This window comes from Nannospalax galili, unplaced genomic scaffold, assembly GCF_000622305.1.
Source record: "Nannospalax galili isolate Female #2095 unplaced genomic scaffold, S.galili_v1.0 scaffold528, whole genome shotgun sequence".
Lineage (NCBI taxonomy): Eukaryota > Metazoa > Chordata > Mammalia > Rodentia > Spalacidae > Nannospalax > Nannospalax galili.
In genome coordinates, this window is record NW_008359681.1 from 4,149,917 (window position 1) to 4,172,656 (window position 22,740).

Genomic DNA, 22,740 nt, shown 5'->3' on the forward strand with positions numbered 1-22,740 from the left:
AACTACCAAATTTGAAACGCTCACGATACAAGCATTTGAGATAAGGAATATTCAATCTATAATAACCTTTGTGCATATCATACTTCACAGGTTTTCAGTATCCTGTCCTGTGTGTTGACACCGGCAGATATGTAATGAATGCTTTGAGTCAAGAATCATGATTAACTAGACTCTAGGGCCTCCACATCAAGTCTAGGACTTTTCTGATATCTTTGTATAGCCCAGAAGTAAGATGGCAACTTTTCAGAGTTAGCCTCATCTGGGAGCCTGAATCAGTGGAGAAATGCTTTGGAGACATATGTGAATGGAGAAAATAGAGGCCAGGGCCCAAGCCTCTCAGCTTGCATCAGAGAAGAGGCCTGAACATTGTGTGAGCAGTTCTAACCTCAAGAGTCTATGGGTCACTCTCCTGTTGCATCCCTGGACAGCTTGTCTTTTGTTGACTGGATCGTCTAGTAATTTTTCTTAATTTTTAGATAATTCCTCCTATCCTGTTCATCCAAGGAACTCAGGATTCTGTCAAACTTCATTAGTAGTGCTTTTGGTATTACACAAACTAAAATTGACAAAAAGTTGTGTCATTTAGGAAAGAGGTGGCATGTCTTCCTTTGGAAAGGGGTTGGTGGAAATGTGTTCCTTCTGGTGAGGGGCCCTTCATGCAGGGCTCCTGGGTGACGTAGCCTACCTTGGCTTTTAGAGTTTCGTACCCCTACAATGGAGCATTTTTAGGATTTTCTAAATTCATGATTGATAAAGAGGAAAATGTGTTTCCAAGGCATGAAAAAAAGTATTTCCTTTAGCTTTCAAAATGTGGCTTCTCAAATTCACTTGACTGTTCTGCAGAGTGGCCCCTGTTTGGGATGCTGTGTCGTTCCAACTTTTCTTCGGCTTTCAAGGTCAGCTGCTCAGCCTAACCACAACATGATTGAGAGGTGCCGTTTCTTTAGAAAACACAAATAATTTTCTCTTTTAGTGTGCAGATGTGGATGATGACGACTGGGACATATCATCCTTAGAGGGAGAAAAATCTCTGGGGAAAAAAATAGAACAGCGGGACCCTCCACCTGTGAAGAGAGATCTGAATTCCAGTCAGGTGCCCAGAGCCTGGGGCCCAGTTAACCCTCGGGAATTCAAGGAAGAAGGTTTGCAGCCTTCACTCTCATCTGCTGTCTGAACAGCTGTGTATTCTTTTGGTCTATGTTTGCATTCATGTAAGTGTACGTGTGTGCACATGTATGTGGATGCTAGAGGTCAGACCTGGTATCATTCCTCAGGAGCTGTCCTGTTTGGTTTCTGAGATGGTATCCTTCATTGACCTGGTAAACTGGCAGAGAGAGCCTCAGGGACCTTCCTATCTCCACTTCCCTAGTGCTGGGATCACACGTGTGCCACCACTCATGTTTGGGTTCTAGAGATCAAACTCAGGTCCTCGTGCTTGCTCAGCAAGCACTTTCCCAACTGATCTCTCTCCAGCCCCAAATTGTGTTTCACCTTTATAAATATCTACTTAGTTACACTAATATATCAGCAGATCAAAACACTGTTGGGGACTAGAGTTGTAGCTCAGTGGGAGAGCACTTAGCAAAGACAAAACTAAATAATACTGTGGTTATAATGAAGATCTTGATGCTTTATGTTATTTAATGTCTGAATATAGCCTGCTTACCTGCATATTTTTACAATTCATTTTATGTCTTTAATTTCATTAAACATTTTAGCATTATTTTTCAGAATGTCCATACAAATGGTCTCATTATAAAGATGCCCCATTGAAATTAGGATTTCTGATCTTATACCTGAATAAAGGCCATTCTTTCTGTACTCCTCTATTTCCTATTAAATATTTTTCTTGACTTTCTTCCAGGAGAAATTTTTTCTTGTAGTATTGCAGTCTGTGGAATTAATCACAAATGAAAACATTAGTTAGAATGCTTCCCATTCACCTAGTAGAGAGCCTGGATAAACCTAGTAATATAACGCAATAGATTTAATTTTATTAGAAAATCATAGTATACATATTTCATTTATTTTGTTTGTTTGGTTTTTTTGAAACAGGGTCTAAACTATGTCACTATATAGCCCAAGGCTGGCCTTGAATTTGTGATCCTCCTGCCTAAACATCCCAAGTGCTGAGATTATAGGTGCTCCTGCGCCTGGCTATAATTTATATAATTTTTAAAAATATTTTATTATTTTTATTTTATGTGTACTAATGTATTGCCTGCATGTATGTGAGTGCAGCCATGTCATGCAATGCTGCAGAGGTCAGAAGAGGGCTTTGGATTCCCCTGGAACTGGAGTTAAGGACAATTCATAGTCTCCATGTGGATGCTGGGAATCAAACCCAGGTCCTCTGCAAGAGTAGTCAGTGCTCTTAACCACTAAACCAACTCTCCAGCCCCATAATTTATATTTTTTTAATCAAAGTAATCCTCACACACGTGAAAGCCATGGTATGCAGAAGGGCTCCTCCGTATTTCACCATCTTTAATTTAGTACCTGGTGAGCCCCCCATGCCTCTTAATAATGAACTTAGACCAGCCCCTTGATTTGACAACCTCAGGCATTAGCTACTGATATTCTGCCAAGACAGAGGGGTTTAGGGTTCATTATCATCTGTGCTGTCTAAGAATCAGCTGCAGTTGCTGAAAAATTAAGGCTGGGCTTGAGTCACAGTGCCTCATAATGAGCAGGGCTGAGAGGGAGCTTAAATGCCAGGACCCTTTGCTCCTCTGAGAACATGTTTCTAGATTCAAACTGGAGTCAAGTTCTCTATACTATACTATTTCCATACCTCAGAATCATGACTTTTTTTTAATGTGTATGCGTGTACTGCCTGCATGTAGGTTAAGTACACCCGTGTCATGCAATGCCCACGGAGAACAGAAGAGACTGTCAGATTCCCTGGAACTGGAGTTATGGACAGTTGTTAGCTGCAATGTGGATGCTGGGTCTTCTGCAAGAACAGTCAGTGTTCTTACCTGCTGAGCCATCTCTCCAGCCCCCAGAATCATGACTTTTTAAAATTAATTTCAAGTTTAATTTTATCTACCCCATAAAATCTGGTTTTGACACTTACCCTCTAAGTGTTACACTAGAGATTTGCATTGATGTGTTGGATTTTATTTTCATTTCTTTCACAACTTCCATTCATCTAGAGTTAATAACATAACACAAAGGTGCTAAGTACCTTCAGCATCAAAGCCCTGTGCTGAATGCTCAGGAGAAGCAGGACATAGGCCCTGCTGCCCAGGAGTTTATAGGCTGCAGAGGAGATGCTCACAGGCCAACTCAAGGATAAATTTTCTAACAGCCTTCTCCAAAGCCTGTGGGGGCTGGGGGCAAGGTTTCCTGAACAGATTCTGACACTGAGTGAGAAAAGACCACCTGATATCACAGACTTGAGTATGTGCTAGTTTAACCATGGGGTCCTTCTCTTTCTCCCTCTCCCTCCTCAGGGCTTCATGAAAATGAATCCAGCACATTGAAAAGCAGCTTAGTAACTATGACGGACTGGAGTGACTTCTTGGATGTATGACTACAGCTCCATATATTGGAAAATTGTTTGAGAAGCCAGCAGCACTGCAGTTAACAGCCTATATGATTCTAATGCTCCTGCCTTAGTGTTTCCCACAGTAACAAGGAAGCCCATGCAGAACAAGGGTGTCTTTAATGACACTTAACAGTACTAGAAACAAACTGTCAGCAGTATTTTAAAGCATATAAGGTATTCGACCTCTGCTGTATAAAAGCAAGATGTCACTGAAGTCATAAAAAGTATTTTTTCCAGTAAAAAAAAGTTTGATACATAATACTTTAAAGGAAAATGCAAGCGAATATGGAGTTGAGATTCCATTTTTACCTATAGCAGACTTTGGTTTGAATTATTAGAGCATGTATGTGTGTATGTATATATACTGTCACATCGGACATGCTCATGTTATAAAATTGTTGTCTTGTTAAAATTGAATTAGTGAAGTCTGAAATTTCAAGAGTTAAGCTAGTTATTTTTCATGTAGAAATAAGTCAAGAATAGTAACAATTAGCTAGGCCCATGCTAAAACATTTTCTTAACATACCTTTAATCCTACTCAGCTTTGAAGCCCTGTAAGCATATTGCATTTAACTGATTATTTTCTGTGGTGTCACCTTTATCTTGGATATTTTATGAATGATGTGCAGCTGTTCTAAATGGCAATTACTTTTTATCAGATTATCACTAGGAAAAACATGAGTCATTACTGAATCATATGTGTATGCTGTTTTTTAATACCCAGCCCATATTATAAAATACCTCAGAACAAATATATATATTCCCTTCTGATCTTCGTAAAGATCAGAAGGTTTATATATAAATGAGTTTTTTCTTCTTTTAAATTCTTTTTTCCTTTTTTAAAAATATTTTTTATAATTTGTGGTACTATCGGTACTCTATTTTTTAAAATAGTAACAAAAACTAGATGGTTTGTTAAGTTCGGGTCTCTGTCTGCCTTGCCAGTAAAGTCCTCCATTACACCATGTGACTGTGACTGATTATTAGAGATGACTTCTGAGCTAAATTTATGAAGGCATTTAACACTGAGTTGTGCCATATAACATTCTGACTTTGCTATAAGTCTCTGTGGCTACCAACCTCAAACTTATGAGTGCCTGTTCCAAACCTTCAATAAATTCTTTGGGCTTCCCACAAGAGCCAGGGTATGTAAAAAAGACTCCCTTGTTATGTATTGCTTCTAAAAGCTTTAGTAAGACTGTGATGTATTGAGAGATAAGCAACCTACAGAAACACATGTGTGAAAGGGTTCACTTTGCTTTTCCACCCGTTTCCTTGACAGGTACCGCGCCACTTGGTTTTGCTTCTGTTTTGAACATATATTCTCCCTTCGTTCCATTAAAACTTTGAGATGTGCTCATTCCTACAATCTTGGAGATGTTCAAAAATCGAGAGTTAGGAAGTCACTTGCCAAAGGCCACAACACTAGAACGTGACAAGAGTTAGCTTTAAAGCAGTCTGTTCCAGGTTCTGTGTCTGCCACGTTTTTATTTCTGAGGCTGAGGAGGCATTTACTAACCTTTGCACCATACCCAGTATTTGAACGAAGTTGGTATATCTAAGGCACAAAACCAAATCCCTTATCTGTTAGTTTAATCTCTATTTCTACTCTCTGATTTATTCTTTTCTTTGGCCCATGACCTTAAATTGCCCTTCCATGGTGCCCAGCTGACATGTCTGCACTTTCATCTCCTCATCTCTCTACATTCAGTAATCTAATTGCTATCTTTACTAATTCAGTTAAAGAAAAACATTGTTTTAAACTTATGTTCACACAACACTGTTCCCACAATGGTCTATAGTACCTAACTCACATTTAAGAAAAAGATATTTCAAGTATTAACATGGTATGAAATTTTTTATTTTAATTTTATTTTTAAAAACATATCATTTCATTTTCTTTCCATTAAGCACCTCCAAACAATGTGATTTTTCCTTTCCAGTGGTTCACCCTTCAAGAAAGTCATGTAATCACCCATGTGGTGATTCATTCCTGACATTTCATAAGATAACACAGCACCTATTCTTACCCATAGCTTGAAACTGGATATTTGACCTTACACCATCCCAGCTTAAGTCCTGGCTCATTTAGGACTAGACTTATTACTTCAATTCTCTCTTCTCCTTTTCTGCTCTGTTAATGTAGGTTAACAAAAGTTTATGCCATATATGATGATGGTAAGGATGAATGTGTCAGTGCACATAAACTGTGTGGCAATGAAGAGAATTACTGCCTTCATAAGCATGTGATATGCAGGGCTGACTTGAGGAATAAATCCATATTTTTGTTCAGAAACCCCTAGAACAACTTTCATGTCTTGAAAAATGGCCATTCTCTTAGTTACCCAGTTAGTACCTATGGAGGACCTACGAGACACACTAGAAATGAGCTCACTAGTTCTGAGAGGCAGGCACCACATAGGCCCCAGAACTGCTGAATGTCTTCAGAGTCAACCACCACCAATGCCCAGCTCAGCTGATGCTAATGTGCTTTCTGTGTAAGACAAGCCTACATGGTTTGTGTGCCACATGAAGAGCAATGACATGTTGACCTTGTTAGCCCTTCCTTGAGCCATCATAATGAATGACAGTCCTGACAAATGGGTGTAAGGATCTAGACATCAACTCTACACAGTAGACAATAGCATGTCTATTTAACTTGGATACCTTATGAGGAATAGTCTCCAGCTCTGCCCACACTTTACAAGACACCATTCCTTATACACTTCTGTTTCACATGAATGAAATGAGGGAAGGCCTCAACATACAAAAAGGCTGTCTTCCCAATACTTCTTGAATCTTTGGTATTAAATGCTTTATCTGTTCTCTAAGTGTATAAAATGTAAATAGCCTGTTTATTTCTCTTATAGAAAACCACAACAAAATGATTAGTACATAACTGTAAGAACATTTATATCCATCTAATCAACAGATTCTTCAAATTCATATTTTAAAAACAGTTTAAGTGTTAATTATAGGAGGGCCTTGACAGGATCATTTTGTGAACAGTTCGCTTTTATAACAGACTCAAGACACAGCTTTCCAGGAGAGCTCTTTCAGACATAAGCATTTTTATCAAACTGTTTGGAAGGGTTTGTGGTTTTAAAGTCTCCTTCTCCGCCATGATACTTGGTCCGAGAAGACATGACAGATGTGGGTCCATTGTATGTGTAGCCCATTCTGAAAGGTAAAACATAATTGGGTTGGTTCTGTTTCACATTCAGGGCAAAAAAAAAAAAAACTGTACAAAACCACTTCAGCTCATTTCTGTCAGTAGCTAGGTCTTGAGACTTCCTCTCATTAGTTCTTGTCCCTCTTCTGTTCTTGAGAAAGAGTTCAGTGTTTCTGAGTGGCCTGAGTGACAAACAATCTCTGCAGAAAAAACTCATGACTTACTTATTTCTTAGTTACTCTTTTTCCAAAACTATTTTTGTTTTTAAAACTGTTTTTTAAAATGCATCTTCCTGGACTCTAGATAGCTTAGGAGTGACGTTGATCAACAGTTCCTGCCTATGTGACAATTGTGATAAAGTCAATGGGAAGAACAGGCCTTCATGTTTAGACTGGTTAACTCCTGGTTACAGAAACAGCTTTGGAATATGATGAAATCTTAAAAAACAGAAGAAAACTAATTCTACTCTTAACCTTTTTCAATTGTTATATATATTTTTAATTTCTAAGAATAGCATGTTCTAGTGCAACTTGCCCCCCCCAAAATGTAATGATTTAGAATAGTATAACACTTTAAAAATATTTTTATTAATTGAGAATTTTATCAAATGTATTTTGATCATATTTAACCCTCCCCATCTCCTCTTAGATCCTCTCCCACCTTTCTACCTCCCCAACATTGTATCTTCGTCAAAAACAAAACAATAGCAACAACAAAAAACAGAGTGGGGTCCACCCCCTGGAGCGTGATTGACCCACCAGGGTAGTATAGCACATTTTAACAGGTCGTTTTGTCTCTTTTTCCTACCTGGGTGTTTTGTTGTTGTCAGATATTGAAAAGCAAAATATGACACCACCAATTATACAGAGTGAGGCTCCTGCCCATCCAATGAACAAGGCAGCTCCTAACTCATACCTGTGGGAAAATAATTACAAAAGTATTACAGCCTACTTACTTGGGGGTTAGGCAATATCTAACCCTGCAGGCCAGCACCTACTAAATGTTCACACTTTTTGCCATAAGCTTGTAAAGGAAGTAGTAACATGTTTGTGTCTATAGACTACTTTAAACTTCTCTTGAGATGGTTTTAACTCCTCCAGCTTCTTGACAGGAAATGAGCATGGCCAGGCGAGGTCAAAGATTGGGTCACTTGACTCATGGACACCCTTCCTCCGTTCTCTGCCTTCACTTTCCCAAACTGTCCATTTATTTATTTTGTTTCACCAGGTAAATTATTGAAGCACGCTGTTGTTAGGAAAGGGAAGGCTGCCTTCACTTTCATGTCAGCCAAGTCCCTGCTGTGTGCAAATGAAAGTGCATCGTGTCTATGCATGGAGGGTCAGGGATAGAAATAGTTGTTGTCTTATCACTGCTGTCTAGTAGGGAGATTGACTTAGAAGTTACCAGTGACCAAGCTTCTCAATGGCAGGCCACAGGACTCCCTAGATGGCCAAAGCCAATGCAAAGGTGAATGAGACAGTTCTTCCCTGGGTGGAGAAGTGACAATTTGAAGGCAGAAATTATGCACCTTGGAACAAAAAGTGAAGTCACTTGTGACAGACAGCTGGAGGAAATACTTTCAAGTGAGGAAGAGCCACCCAAAGAAGGAATAAGAAGAGGATAGTAAAACCTCAGGGGCTGAGTGTTCTCATGTCTTCCTTGCCCTCTTCCTATGGAATTGGATGCTTTTTGAGGTCTTAATTTTGTTCCCTAGACCTCGATTGCAAGGCCACAAAAATCTCAAATGGTGCTTTTCAGTGTAACAAAACACATGGGGTCATCACTTGATCTGGCTCTGGAAGCCCAAAAATTCCTTCAAGAGTTCCCATGTGGCAAGAACAGAGACACAAAATTGATATAAATAAAGAAGACAACTTTAAGTCTGCATAGGTATGTAACACACACACATCAAAAGAGGGCCAAGGAGTGAAATACATGGACCAGGAAAGAAAAGAGCTGACCAGATCAGGAATATCCAGCTGGGAATTTCCTTAGAAATGAAACTTAGGAACATCATGCATTTAAAAATTTGCATGTCCCAGATTTCCAGTCAGCTCCCCTCTTACATTCATTCTTACTGTATTCATAAAAGTCCGAGAGCTAGCCGGGTGTGGTGGCACAAGCCTTTAGTCCCAGCACTCAGTAGGCAGAGGCAGGCAGATCTCTGAGTTCAAGTCCAGCCTGGTCTACATAGCAAGCTCCAGGTCAGCTGGGGCTACAGGGAGACCCTGTCTCAGAAAAGACCACAAAAAAAAAAAAAGACCCAGAGCTATGCTATACCAAGATCTCTTTAAACACCCGGAGTCCTGGAATGAACTAGCTTTAGACTGTTCTAACCTCATCCTCCGGCAGCACATAGAAAGGCACCAACTCACCACAACCTTTCTACCTGGAGGACATTTGCACAGACCAACGTCACAAAACCTCCTTGTACTTTCTGGTTTTCTCTGCATTTCCCCCCTGGAGGTTAACTCTTTGAACTAGGTCTTAGTATTGCTCATTGGAAATACATCTTCAATAATCTTGAGATCTTTTTTTCATTCAAATAGCGAGCATCACTAAAAGGATGCCAATACCAGGTACTATGGTTGACTTTAGAGACCCTACAATACCCTGGCTTTTTTTAAAAACAGTTCTGATATGATGGCTTTTGTAATTGGTTCTTTCTCTGAGACTTTTTCTTCATTCTCTTGAGAGATACGTGTCACAGCCTTACTCAACAGTGACTTTAGTTCATACATATTGGTATGTGTCATCTGGCAAACACTGACTTGTATGTTTGAAAGGCAGCATTGAGAAAGGGAATAATATGATGTTCACTACAGTTTGTTTGCAGGGCATGTCCCCCTCGCTTCTGCCTGGAAATCTTTCTTGACTTTTGGTAATGCCATGAAGCTGATTTCAACACCTCAGGAAGATTATCCAAATTTCAGATTATCTGCTGCAGGTCTTTTGTCAGCAATATCCTCTTGGCCCTAAGCCAGCTTTCCCACTCACAGTGTGGACTCTTTGTTCCCGTCAGCACAGTTTCTTCCTTATTCTGAAAGAATAAATACACTCAACTCCACACAGACCTGTGCCTGCCAGAGTGAGGAGAGAACGTGGTTTACAGATAAAAACATTGCTTATAGAGTATCTGGGTGGCAGTACTCATCAGAAGTTGCCCCTATATAGTTTTAATGCATTTGTGTTGGTGAATGTGACTTTAGTAAACCAGGGTTGGGGAACAAATTTACTTCTCTAGTTTTACATTGTACCTGTCATGTTAGCTAAGATAAATTAAAATTTAATAGAAATATCTCATATCCCCACAGTTACATCATTCAGTTCAAAACCAAATCCATTACTTAGCAACATCAGTGCCGTATCTATACAGATTAATCACTTTAAAATTGGCCTCCAAATAAACCAGAAAACTCCAAGGTATTAAAACACACTCTTAAGTATCAGCTAAAGCTATTCTCCAAATCCTGATTGTGTCAAGCGATATACAGACTATTGCTCATGGGCTTCATTTCATGAGAGGGCTAGAGCACTATGGTGACTGTAATTCAACATGTTTCGTGCTTCCATCATAGTTTGGCCATATAACCTGCACAACCACCCTAACCAAAGGGCTTGAGGACCACTTATTTCCACCTTCTTCTGTCTTCCTTGCACCCAAATCCCCATTTCTGACTTGATTTGCCACCCATGGCCTCCCCTTGTCAATTCCACAGATACGTCATACCAAATACTGCGCTGATCATGTTCACTATGGACAAGAGAACAGCCATAGAATGCCCAGAACGCCCTGGGAGCCCTCTTCCCACAAACCTCAGTTGGTAGGACCAGTCAGACACAGAGCAAATAATTACAGAACAGCTTGATGGAATCTAACAATAGAATTGGAAGAGCATATCTCTGCAAACAAATCTGACTTTGGTTCTCCCAAGTATGTATAGATGTGGTTCAAGTAAATGTCCATGGTAACAATAGCTACACTGCTGTGAGCTCACTGTTAGGGTTTCCGTGTGGGCTGGCTAAGATTTGTTGTTTTTACATTGCCATACAATCTTTGTGACAATTGTGAGAGATTGCTATAAATTTCCCCATTTGGAAATGAGGAAATTGAGACTTGGGGAGATTAAATTACTTGTCCCATGTTTCAGCTAAGTAAATGGTAGAACAAAGATTTAAAGCCTTATGGGATTCCAAACCCTGAGATCTTAACTGCTGCTGCTCTAGCTCTCTTCCTTTTATGCATATCTGTGCTAAGTAAATAATTTTATTAATATATTTCAAAACCCAATCAATGAAACCTACTCTTAGTTCCCATTTCAAAAAAGAAAGATTTTTCTCCCTCTCTGGCTCATTAAGTTCTCACTGGCTCCAGAGTTTTATGTAGGGTGTGGAATTCTTTCAGAATGCCCTTGGGCTGTCTTTTCACCCAACATTAGAAGAGGTGAGGGTAGTCATTAAAATCAGGGAATGTTGGGCAGCCCCTCTAAAAATAAAGCAAAAACTGATATAACAAAAACTGAGGTGACCTTAATGAAGGTCACAGGCCTTTCTCAAACACATTACTCTCATTTTAATCAAAAGTGGCAACAGAAAAAAATAAAAATAGGAAAGAGTGGCAATAACCAGAATAAGTATGGCATTTACGAATATATTCTGGGGGAAAAATGTTTAAAGTCTGGAGAGTACAGTTATATGTTATCCACATGAATACTTCGGAACTGAACCCCATTGGTAAGCCAGCCTTTCAAACTTCACTGTCTAATATAAACACTTAAATGCACAGACATAACTGCAAGAATGGGTTTTATATAAGTTATGATGGATAGCTTCAGTTGTCAACTTGACACACCTGGGAAGAGGGAACCTGAATTGGGGAATTTACTGATCTGTGGGCCCATCTGTGAGGCATTTTCTTGATTGTTGAGTGATGTGGGAGGGGTCAGTCCACCATGGGTAGTGCCACCCCTGGGCAGGTGGTGCTGAGTTGTATAAGAAAGTAGGCTGTGGGGCTGGAGAGATGGCTTGGTGGTTAAGAGCACTAGCCGTTCTTGCAGAAGACCCGGGTTTGAATCCCAGCACCCACATGGCAGCTAACAACTGTCCTAACTCCAGTCCCAGGGGATCCGACAGCCTCTTCTGACCTCCATGGGCATTGCACGACATGGGTGCACTTACCTACATGCAGGCAATACATGCATACACATAAAATAAAAATAATAAATAAAATTAAAAAAAAAAAAAAAGAAAGAAAGGCTGAGCACAGGCCAAAGGAGCAAGCCAGTAAGCAGCATTCTTCCATAGTCCATGCTTCAACTCTTGCCTCCAGGTCCTTGCCTTGAGTTCCTGCTTTGGCTTTCCTCAAAAATAGACTGTGATCCGGACATGGAAGCCAAATGAACCCTTTCCTCCCCAACTTGGTTTTGGTCAGAGTGCTTTGTCACAGCAATAGAAAGCTAACTAGGGCAGAAGTATTATATAGTGATTATAAATATACAATCCCTGAGTACTGTATGCATCCCTTTGGGGTCCCAGTTGCTGTTCAGAGTGGGCTGTTTAGAGTCTGCCCATCCTGTGGTTGCCATAGCCCACCTCCTTTCTCTGAGGTCCCCACTGTTCTACTAACAGTTCTCTACCACTGCCTGAGAAGCGTTACTGCCTGACAAGTGCAAGACTTCCCACCTAGAGCATCACGCAACACTTAGAAAGCAGTGGCAGGGGCCTCCCAAACACATAGAAAACAGAATAGGAAATGTTTAATTCTATGTGTCATGGGATCTTCATGGGAATTCTCAAATTTGAGAAACCAAAATAAAACTTAAACACTTATGTTCTGTTTTTGGTACCAATTGTCAATTATAGATAACAGGTAAACATGTTTTCATTATCTTTCAGCATATCATGATTTACTACTAGGGTGATTCAGAATTTTATATACTATGTGTTAATGGCAAGAACCACGTATTGATTTCCTACTATGTGCCACTATTGTAAATGCTCTTACCTCTTTATTTTTTTTTCAAAGATAACCCTGTTGTAAAGATTTTATTTAACTCATTAATTAATTAAGGAAGTAGATAAATATTACAAATTATTCAAGGGTAAATTCAAGAAACAAGCAATCAAGAATGTGGAAGCAAGTTTACAATTTGATGCAAAACTAATCAACTATTTACTATTTTTATTCCTCCTGTTTTATGGAAATTTGATGGCCTTTTGGCCACAATTTTCCCAGGATGTTATTTTCTTTAATCTTCCTAACATCGTACACCTCTGCTATCCAGATGAGGCAACTGAATGAATCTAAGATCCCAAAGCACTCAGGGTCAAGATCATACTCTAGACCCTCACTATTGACCTCTTTCAGGGTGCTTGCCTGGCTCACACTGCACCAGGTGATCAATCAGTATCTTCACAGGAATTTTTTTTTCAATTTTTTTTGGCATTTTTTTGAGACAGGGTCTCCCTGTAGTCCAGCTGTCCTGGAACTCACTATGTAGACCAGGCTGGCCTTGAACTCACAGAGATCCACCTGCCTCTGCCTCCCAGGGGCTAAAATTAAAGGCGTGCACCACCACGCCCAGCCTTCACAGGAATTTTAAACCTTGCCAGCTACTCATGGAAATTTAGAAACCATCCACGATATAACTAAATGCCATGTTAGCCAAGCTAAATTAGAATTTAATAGAAATTATGTCCCCAGAGTTACACTATTCGGTTCAAAACCAAATCCATTACTTGGCAACATCAGTACCATTGATCTCCTCCATCAGTGTGGATAATTGAGGGCTTTCCTGGCCTTGATCTGAAGTAAGAATGATGTGCTGAGTCACGGTGCTTAGGGAAGTTTCAGTGACTTGAATATTGGCAAACTCTGAAGTCTGAATAATTTGGTGGTGAAGACAGGGCCATCCTTTAAGATAGACAATTCCTAATTGAACATACTGCCCTGAGACCCTTCAGGGTAGAGCTTGTATGCCTAAGCCTGGATAACACACCTATGTGGATGTGGTTCTACACATCCCTTTGTGCTGAAGTAAACGTGCAGGTAGGCCTGCAGCATACACAGACCAATTAAAGTGCTTCTTGCATTTATTCAGAATCTTCAACAGCATGCCCGAAAACATTTGAAACTCAAATCAGGTATTTGGGGAAACTTCTGTAGAATAAATTCTGCTAAGAAGAGCCTCAGGAGTATCTATCTACTTGACAGTTTCCAATTGTTACCTCTAGTCAGTGCCGTGATGCAGGTGACCAGAATTAAGAGACCAAAAAAAAAAAAAAAAGTGTTACTTGGAGTTCTTTTTAGTGATTTCACACTAAATCCCTTTCGAACCTTCCTTCTACTTGAGAACCATGTGTCATTAAACAATTATCCCTTTTATCAGGTCTCTAGTATTCCAGCAAACATTTCTCTATTACTAATCTCAATAGACTATATAAGGTAATGTTGTGCTATGTGATATGTGTAAGGACCACTGCCCTTCAAAACAAGAGCTACTATTTTTATAGTGTTTACTATGTACTATTAGATAAGGCTTTAAATAGTTAAACTATACCATCTAACCTAATCAGCACAATCTCTTATCCTCATTCTACAGATAACAAGAAACTTCAAAATTGTACAGCTAGTAAGCAGCAGAGCTAAGTGTCCTTCAGGCAGCCTGGATCCAGGATACTTATCCTTAAACAAAGTGCTATGCTGCCTCCTCTCCTCATCCCTTATGCCCACAAGCATGCTGTCCATCAGAGGAGAGACACAAACAGTCCCATCACTGCTGACTTAACCATCCTTGATGTCAATGTCCTGCAGCACGGATTTGCTGGGAAGCTCAAATAAAGCATGTAATCTCTACCTTTTGATGCTTTCTTGTCTGGGCTGGGAGACAAATAAGCCAGCAAGTGCTAACTACCAGTAATATTATAGTGCAGTCTGGCAAGTATTAACTACCAGTAAGATTATAATGTGAACACAAAACACAAAGTGAACCCTCCAAAGGGGTACCTCTCCTGGGAGGAAAATTATGAAGAATGAGCAGGCATGAGCCAGCATATGAAGGGGTAAGAGCTGAATTGCCAGAGCTCAGGGTAAAATGACAGAGACAATTATTCCATGTACCAGTCAGTAAAAACAAAATAGAGTTGGCAAGCACTTGCTGTCTCAGCCTGTAGCCAAACAGACGCTTTGGGAGAATCCTAGTAAGTATTTACCACTTTGCATAGGATCTCCTACCCAAGAATCTAGACCTCTTAATCAACAGCAACTCAGTCTCCAAATAATCTCATGGTCAGAGTAATCTTAAACATGCATGCACAAGGCAGTATATGATAATGAGGACAGAAGAGAGGCACTTGGCAGGGTCACCTGTTCAACCTGTAAGGTTGGTATTCTTTTCAACTTCACCCAGGAAAATTTGTTTGATCTAGAAATCTATTTCTTGTTTAATTTGACAGACAACCATAATGAGAGAATTTATCTGAAAGTATCTTGTCTCCTTTCTTCTCTCTCTCTCTTTCTCTCTCTCTCTTTCTTCGCCTGCATGTACACCCCATGCTAGGCATTGAAAACAGGCCTCCTCCATGCTGAGTACAGGATCTAACACTGAGTGACCCCTATCCTACCAAGCATTATTTCTAACTACTAAATCACCACAATAGCAAAAAGATTTTACCTAAGTACAGTTAAAATCCTAAAGTATCAAATCAAGCATGCTAGGAATGAAGACTATTCCACAGCTAGTCTGAAAACAGAAAAGCCTGAGGCTAGCACCCAAACATGAGATTCTGAAGCAAAGCATGAAAGGACACATCTCACAGAGAGTGGGTCTCAAACCATCGTGTTCTATTTCTTTAAATGGGTAATTGGTCAAAGGCTATAACTTTGCTTGATTTGAAAAGCAGTTTCTTTCTGTCAATCAATTGTGACTTGGAATAGTTTATTTGAGAAAATAAACCAAAACACTCAGGAAGTTAGTGGTTTGGACAACAAAGCGACAATCAGAATAATGTTATCACGTGGGATGCGAAGCTCACTGTGGGGTGCTTATTACCATAAGCTGGTAGGAGGGTGGATTTATTTATTTCTTTTTTGGATTTGTTAGGTTTCATTTTAATAAAAAGGAGGAAGTTGGTTTGAAACAGCCTAAAGGAAAGAGTAGAGAAATAGTTTTCAAGGCTCTGAAAAAGCCCTTGCTGGAGCCATCAGAGAACAGTCATCTGGACGAAAAAGCAGAGATGAAAAGGGGAAAGTAGCAAAACATGAACACCAGAAGCTGTTTAAGTGCTGTGACTCTGTCAAATGTAACTGAAGAGATTTTTTTTCTCACACATATGGTGGGGAAAGAAAGGTTTAGAATAAATAGCCACAAAGCATACCACACAACCGTGTTCCTGTTAGCCTCTCAAGCCCACCTCTACCGTAGAAGGGCTCTTGTTTTTCTCATAAGCAAATATCCTACTGGATTCTTTGCACTTAAGTAGGAATTTGCTGATAGACTTAGGTGTGCTTTCCTAACTTTGGCAGTCAAGGTGTACGTAACACAGGGATGTGGAGATCTGTGAAGGTCTAACTAACACAGTAAAGAAGTCTTATGAAAGTCAACAGCACCTGCAGGCCAATAAGAGGAAACCATGCTCTGAGTCCTGAACTGTTTTCCAGTTTCTTTTATTTGGTGTAATTCCAAGCAGAGCCTGTGGCAAACAGCTTCTCCCAATGTCTGCCCAAGGACCAAATACGTACACCTTCTAGCGTCACAGGGGGAAAAGACCTTTGGCAATAGCTATTTATAGAGTAATGATGTCATTAATGCAGAGGAGCATGATACACCTCTGACTATTTTGCCCCCACAGACTGCTAAGACAGCAGAAAGGACCACAATCCTGAAAGGAGCCCCCTCTGCAGTACCAATGTCACCTTCAGGCACTGTGCTAGACAAAAAGTTGAAATGCATTCTGAAGTTACTTAATTCTTGTGCCAGTCTAGTAAGGCACCAAAGAAATAGCTGGAACCTTCCTATGGCTGCATTCTCCACATATCTGCTCACTTGGGGTTGGAGGAACGATTGGCTGTGACTTGCACACACATTCTGCTTTAAGTTCAAGCACCAATGAACTTAGAAATCAGACACCAATTATTAAATTCTAGAAAATACTTTTCAAGATCTATGAAACCAATTTAATTCTATGTTGGGAACTAATTTGTAACTTATTGGTTTTCAAAATCTCTATCCCCCTTGCTTCTCTGAGAATGTGGTGATAAGAAACAACAGATGAGGGGCTGGAGGGATGGCTCAGTGGTTAAGAGCACTGACTGCTCTTGCAGAGGACCTGGGTTCAATTCCCAGCACCCACATGGCAGTTACGAACTGTCCTTAACTCCAGTTCCAGGGGAATCCGAAGCCCTCTTCTGATCTCTGAGGCATTGCACAACACAGGTGCACTCACATACATGGAGGCAATACACTCATACACATAAAATAAAAATAATAAAATATTTTTTAAAAAAGAAACAACAGATGAAATCTTGATAATCATTTTGTTGACTTAAAAAATATTTTATTTATTATTTTTATTTTATGTGTATGCATGTATTGCCTGCATGTAGATAAGTACACCTGTGTCGTGCAATGCCGGTGGAGGAGAGAAGAGGCTGTCGGATCCCCTGGAATTGGAGTTAATGGCCATTGCATAAAAGAGCTAATAAATATATCTATAAAGAGGGGACAAAACTGGGCATGGCAGCACACACCTGTAATCTTAACACTCGGGAGGCTGAGGCAAGAAGGTGTAAATTCATGGCTAGCCTGATGTAGTGAGACCCTATTTGAAAACCAAACAAGCTCTACATAGTGCACTGAACAATGGATAACGTAATACAGTAAGAGCAAATACACAGGCACACAGAGACCAACAATTCATGCATAGACTTTTGTGACTCGCCCAGCAACTCTATGAAGGGGATGCTGTTATCATTCCCATTTTACAGATGAGAACGCAAGAAGGCAGAGCCAGACAAAGGCATGCTGAGATGCCAACAAAATGGAATAGGATAGTTCAATGTAGAAATGAGAAAGATTTCTTATAGTATATGATTTACTGAACCACATTGACTCAAATTCTGATAGGAAAGCTGGGCGTGGTAGCACACGCCTTTAATTCCAGCACTTGAGGGGCAGAGATAGGTGGATCTCTGTGTGTTAGAGGCCAGCCTGATCTACATAGTGAGTTCCAGGCCAGCTAGGGCCACAGGGAGACCCTGTCTCAAAACGACAAAAAAAAAAAAAAAAATGATAGGAGACTGAAGAACTCCAAGTTGAAGTCAGTCACTGAGCAGACAGCAAACACAGGAAGTACCCCTACAAAGACAGGCTTAAGTTTTTGTGCCTTGACCATTTGAGAGGGGATTCAAATGATCATTTTTGTTGCTGATGTTGTTTGAGACAGTGTTTCATGGTGTAGCCCAGGCTGGCCTTACCCATGCCTCAGCTTCCCCAGTGCTGGGATTCCAGGCATGAGCCACCATGCCTAGACTCAAATAACTTCTAAGATGCAGACAAAGGCATCCTTAACAACTCTTGGAAAAAGAAACACAGTGGCATAAACGAGAATCCAGAAGCATTAGCAATGTGTTTGATAAAATAACCCATGAGAATTATAGTTGTATTGCATATTTATGATATAAACCCTGAAATAGAAATATAACATTTAGTTTTAATATTTCATTTAAATACCATGAAAATGGTTCTGGTCTTCAGAAATAAAGTCCCAGTTTTCATCTCTTTGTTTGGTATCATGTACATCTCTGCCAATCTCATTTTCCAAAAATACTTGGGAGAGGGCTGGAGAGATGGCTCAACGGTTAAGAACACCAACTGTTCTTGCAGAACACCCAGGTAATCCCAGCACCCGCATGGCAGCTAACAACGGTCTGTAACTCCAGTTCCAGGGGATCTGATAGTTTCTTCTGTCTTGCACAGGCATTGCACAACATGGGTGCACTTACTTACATGCAGGCATAAAGCTCATACACATAAAATAAATATAAAAATATTAAATAAAATATTTCTAAAAAAATACTTGGGAGAAGCTGAACCTGTAATCCTGGCCCTCAGGAGGCTGAGGCATGAGGATTATGGGTTCGAGATTAGTCTGGGCTACATAGATCTTATCTCAAAAGAACAAAACACAATAGAAAAAAAGGAGAAAATTTATAAATCAGGATATGTTTTTCTGACATAGACCAGAGAATGTAAGTTATATTGGGCCTAAGACAATTTCTGAATGAAAGCTATTTTTTAAAAAAATATTTAATTTATTCTTTTTATTTTATATGTATAAGTGTATTGACTGCATGTATGTGAGTGCACCTGTGTCGTGCAATGAATGCCACGGAGGTCAGAAGAGGGCTTCGGATTCCCTTGGAACTGGAGTTAAGGACGGTCTGTAGCCGCCATTTGGGTGCTGGAAATCGAACCTGGGTCCTCTGCAAGAGCAGTCAGTGCTCTTAACCGCTGAGCCATTTTTCCAGCCCCATGAAAGCTATTTTAAAATGTACAAACAGAAGCTCTGTAATGAAAAGTAAGTATAGCATCCAGTCACAAAAATGATATGTATATAATTATAAATGGTACATTTTACAGATTTTACTTATTTTTTTATGTTTATGAATGTTTTCTATACTTGTATACTTGTATAAGTGTACCATGTGTGTGTGTGAGGAAGCCAGAAGAGGTTGTCAGATCCTCTGGAACTGGAGTTACAGATGGATATTAGCCTCCATGTCGGTGCTGGGGACCAAACCCTGGTCTTCTGCAAGAACAGCCAGTGCTCTTAACTGCTGAGCCATCTCTCTAGCCCAGAAATGGCTCATTTTAAAGTAGAATCTCACCACCTGCTTTGAATCCTGGCTCAGTCAGTTAACTAGCTCAGTCTAAGTTCCTGTCAACACATTACTTGACCTTTTCCCTCAATTTCAAAAGAGTTCCAAGGGAACCTACTTCAAAAGGTGTTAGAGAAATAATTTGATATAATAAGCCTTGAAATGCTCTGCTTGGCATATGTAAGGAATGACATATTAGCCATCGCTTTCAGTTAATACCAATATTTCAGCTTTTCCTATTTATCATGAACTATATTAAAGAAAGAACTAGAAGATCAATTTTCTGAAGATGTCTAAGTGGGCTAGAAAAAAGTTAAGCCTCCTTGACGTCTATAATCGACCCTTCCTTCCTTCCTTCCTTCCTTCCTTCCTTCCTTCCTTCCTTCCTTCCTTTCCTTCCTTCCTTCCTTTCTTTTTTTGAGACAGGGTCTCCCTGTAGCCCCAACTGCCCTAGAACTCACCATGTAGATCAGGCTGACCTCGATCTCACAGAGATCTGCCTCTGCCTCCCAGCTGGTGGGATTTAATGCACGCACCCCCACGCCTGCTGGTTTTTTTGTTTTTTAATGTGTATGAGTATATTGCCTGCATGTATGTAAGTGCACCAGTGTCCTGCAATGCCCACCAGTGTCAGAAGAGGGCATCGGATCCCCTGGAACTAGAGTTAAGACAGTTTTAACTGCCATATAGGTGCTGGAAAATGAACCTGGGTCCTGTGCAAGAGCAGTCAGCGCTCTTAACTGCTGAGCCATCTCTCTAGCCCCTAACACCCGGTTTATAATCAACCTTTTATAGTACTTATTCCAAGTCTGAAAGGAAATTACCAGCCTGGCAGGTAGCAAAACACACCACAGATACACAGGTACACAGACACACCACAGACACACAGGTACATACATACCCCACAGACATACAGGTACATATACATACCACAGATACACAGGTACATAAACACACCATTGACATACAGGTACACACACAACTTCCTGTAGAGGTATGTGAGCCTATTTTCAAGAAGACATGGTATTTTGGTATATGGTTGGATGTTTTCAATTTGTTGTCCCTGGGATTTTTCCAATCCAAAAAAATAACCTAGAGATACTATAAAAAGCAATAGTCCATAGCTTATAAATAATAACCAACAAACAAAAAGATGTGTTAATCCCAAAGCATTCACCTGCAATTAAGAGCAGCCACACCTGGGGATCAGTGCCATGCCCCTGCAGCATTGTTTTAAAACCTCACAGGCTATAGCTTCCTTATAAAGTTTGGTTAGGTGCAGCTGGTTAAGGCAGAACAAATTTACAAGACCCAGAGACTAGCATCCAGCAGATGACAACAGTCAAGGCAAAGCTTTTAATTTTTTATTCTCACACCTCAGCATTCTTTCCTCCCATCTGAAAGCTCTCCCACTCTTCCTGAATTTGCCTCCAACTTTATGATGAACAATAGATGAGTTTATTGCTCTAAATCCTATGCCTTGAGCTATTTAAAGATACTACGTGCTAATGAAGTAACAACGCATTATGCATCAAGATCAAAATATCCTGTAAATTTGTTGTACCACTTACCAATAAATTTCATTTTTATTTTCATTTTCTTTTCTTTTTTTTTTTTTTTTTTGAGACAAGGTCTCCCTGTAGCCCCAGCTAACCTGGAACTCACTCACTATGTAGACCAGGCTGGCCTCAAACTCACAGAGATCCGCCTGCCTCTGCCTCCCAAGTGCTGGGATTAAAGGCATGTACCACCATGCTCAGCTGCATAAATTTCATTTTCAAAAGCTATTTAGGAAATTCATGTTTCCTAATCTAGGACATTCATTTATATCATTTTTTCCTGGGAGTTAGAAATATACACCAAAAGCAACACTTACTTTTGCTCCATATAGAGAGGATCAAAGAACTCGGTTGTGATTTTGTTTGCATACAGGGAACAGCCCGTCATTGAGCACAGTCCTAGAAAACATCAGGAAAGCAGTATGGTCGGTGTTGTACCATTAACATCATGAAGCACCTTGTTCAGAAAAAAAGTTACTATTTACCTGACAGTATGAACACAATCCCAGCCAAGCAAGCAATTTTAGCTTTGGCTTTATCTGAGCCTCCAACTTTGGTACACTTCATTCCAAAGAGTGCAAATATGGAACCAAAAAATCCCAGGCTGACAGCAGCAATCATAAGTCCTCTACACGCCTGGATATAACCTGTAATTAGAGCAGGTCATTTATGTTAACATAAAACATGCGTCTGTCCAGAGAGAAATCCTCACTTTACATTGCCATTCGAGATGCTAGTTCTGTTGGGGTTGGGGGAACCCACAATGGTTAAAACACATGGCAAGGAAAGAAAGGAAAGCGAGGGAGTCTACGTGAAGTATCAACTCTATGTCAGACTTTAAAGTCTGGTTTATGTACAAGCCTCTGGCTAAATCTTTAAGTTCTTCTATTTACTGGCAAGGAAACTAAGATATCCAAAGGTGCCATGATTTACCACAGGTGAGTTAGTAAATGGTTTTAGAAATGGATTCCATCCTAGCTAGGACTATTAAATTCATGCACTACCACTTCTTAGTGTGAGAGATGGCATCTAACATCAACATTCTAATTCTTTTGTATATCAACCTTCTAAATACATTTTAGGGAGTCTGACATTATAAAATTGTAAGGCTTATAACTGGGCATCAAGAGCTTCCAAAGGGTCAAATCTTCTAATATGAGTGAAAGTTTATAAGTGAGACAAACCAGAATATATTCGTGAACCATGAGGAGTCTAAGTCAAGCAATATTTTAGTGATACTACATTATTGTTAGAGCACACATAATAAAGTCAGGCTTTTAAACCCACTGTTTAATGGAAGAATAGTTTACAGTTATTAAATCAACTGTTTATGTGTAACTGAGTGCTTTACAAACCCTGAAACAAGTTACTTGTTAGATTGTCCCCTGCTGAACCATTCATTTTCTCTGTCACATATTTTTATTTGCGTAGCAGGGTGATAGTAAACTTTAGCAAGACTTTTGACCAGGCATCAACTCATTCCAAATTAACAGGATTTAAACTAATAAACTATTACCATCCAAGCCACTTCATTTCAGTCTGAAACAATGCCATATTACAATATGAAACAGTGTGAGGA

General features: G+C 39.9%; 2 protein-coding genes across 10 annotated transcripts in view; one reads left to right on the top strand and one right to left on the bottom strand.

Moving 5' to 3' along the window:
- Dzip1 (DAZ interacting zinc finger protein 1) overlaps positions 1–3,786 on the top strand; it is a 66,080-nt gene extending 62,294 nt beyond the window's left edge. For 5 of the 6 annotated variants that reach the window (XM_029558875.1, XM_008823613.3, XM_029558876.1 and 2 more), the window contains 2 exons: positions 974–1,142; positions 3,459–3,786. In XM_029558875.1, coding sequence (XP_029414735.1) covers positions 974–1,142; positions 3,459–3,538 — 249 coding nt within the window. In that variant the 3' untranslated portion in view covers positions 3,539–3,786. Of the gene's footprint in view, positions 1–973; positions 1,212–3,458 lie in introns of all 6 variants that reach the window. The other variant, XM_029558878.1, reaches the window with a different exon arrangement.
- A 69-nt stretch (positions 3,787–3,855) lies between these two features.
- Cldn10 (claudin 10) overlaps positions 3,856–22,740 on the bottom strand; it is a 119,140-nt gene continuing 100,255 nt past the window's right edge. For 2 of the 4 annotated variants that reach the window (XM_008823609.2, XM_008823608.3), the window contains exons 2-5: positions 21,647–21,808; positions 21,479–21,560; positions 7,533–7,640; positions 3,856–6,733 (exon numbers count right to left, since the gene is read on the bottom strand). In XM_008823609.2, coding sequence (XP_008821831.1) covers positions 6,610–6,733; positions 7,533–7,640; positions 21,479–21,560; positions 21,647–21,808 — 476 coding nt within the window. In that variant the 3' untranslated portion in view covers positions 3,856–6,609. The remainder of the gene's footprint in view (positions 6,734–7,532; positions 7,641–21,478; positions 21,561–21,646; positions 21,809–22,740) is intronic. The other 2 variants (XM_008823611.2, XM_008823610.2) reach the window with 1 other exon arrangement.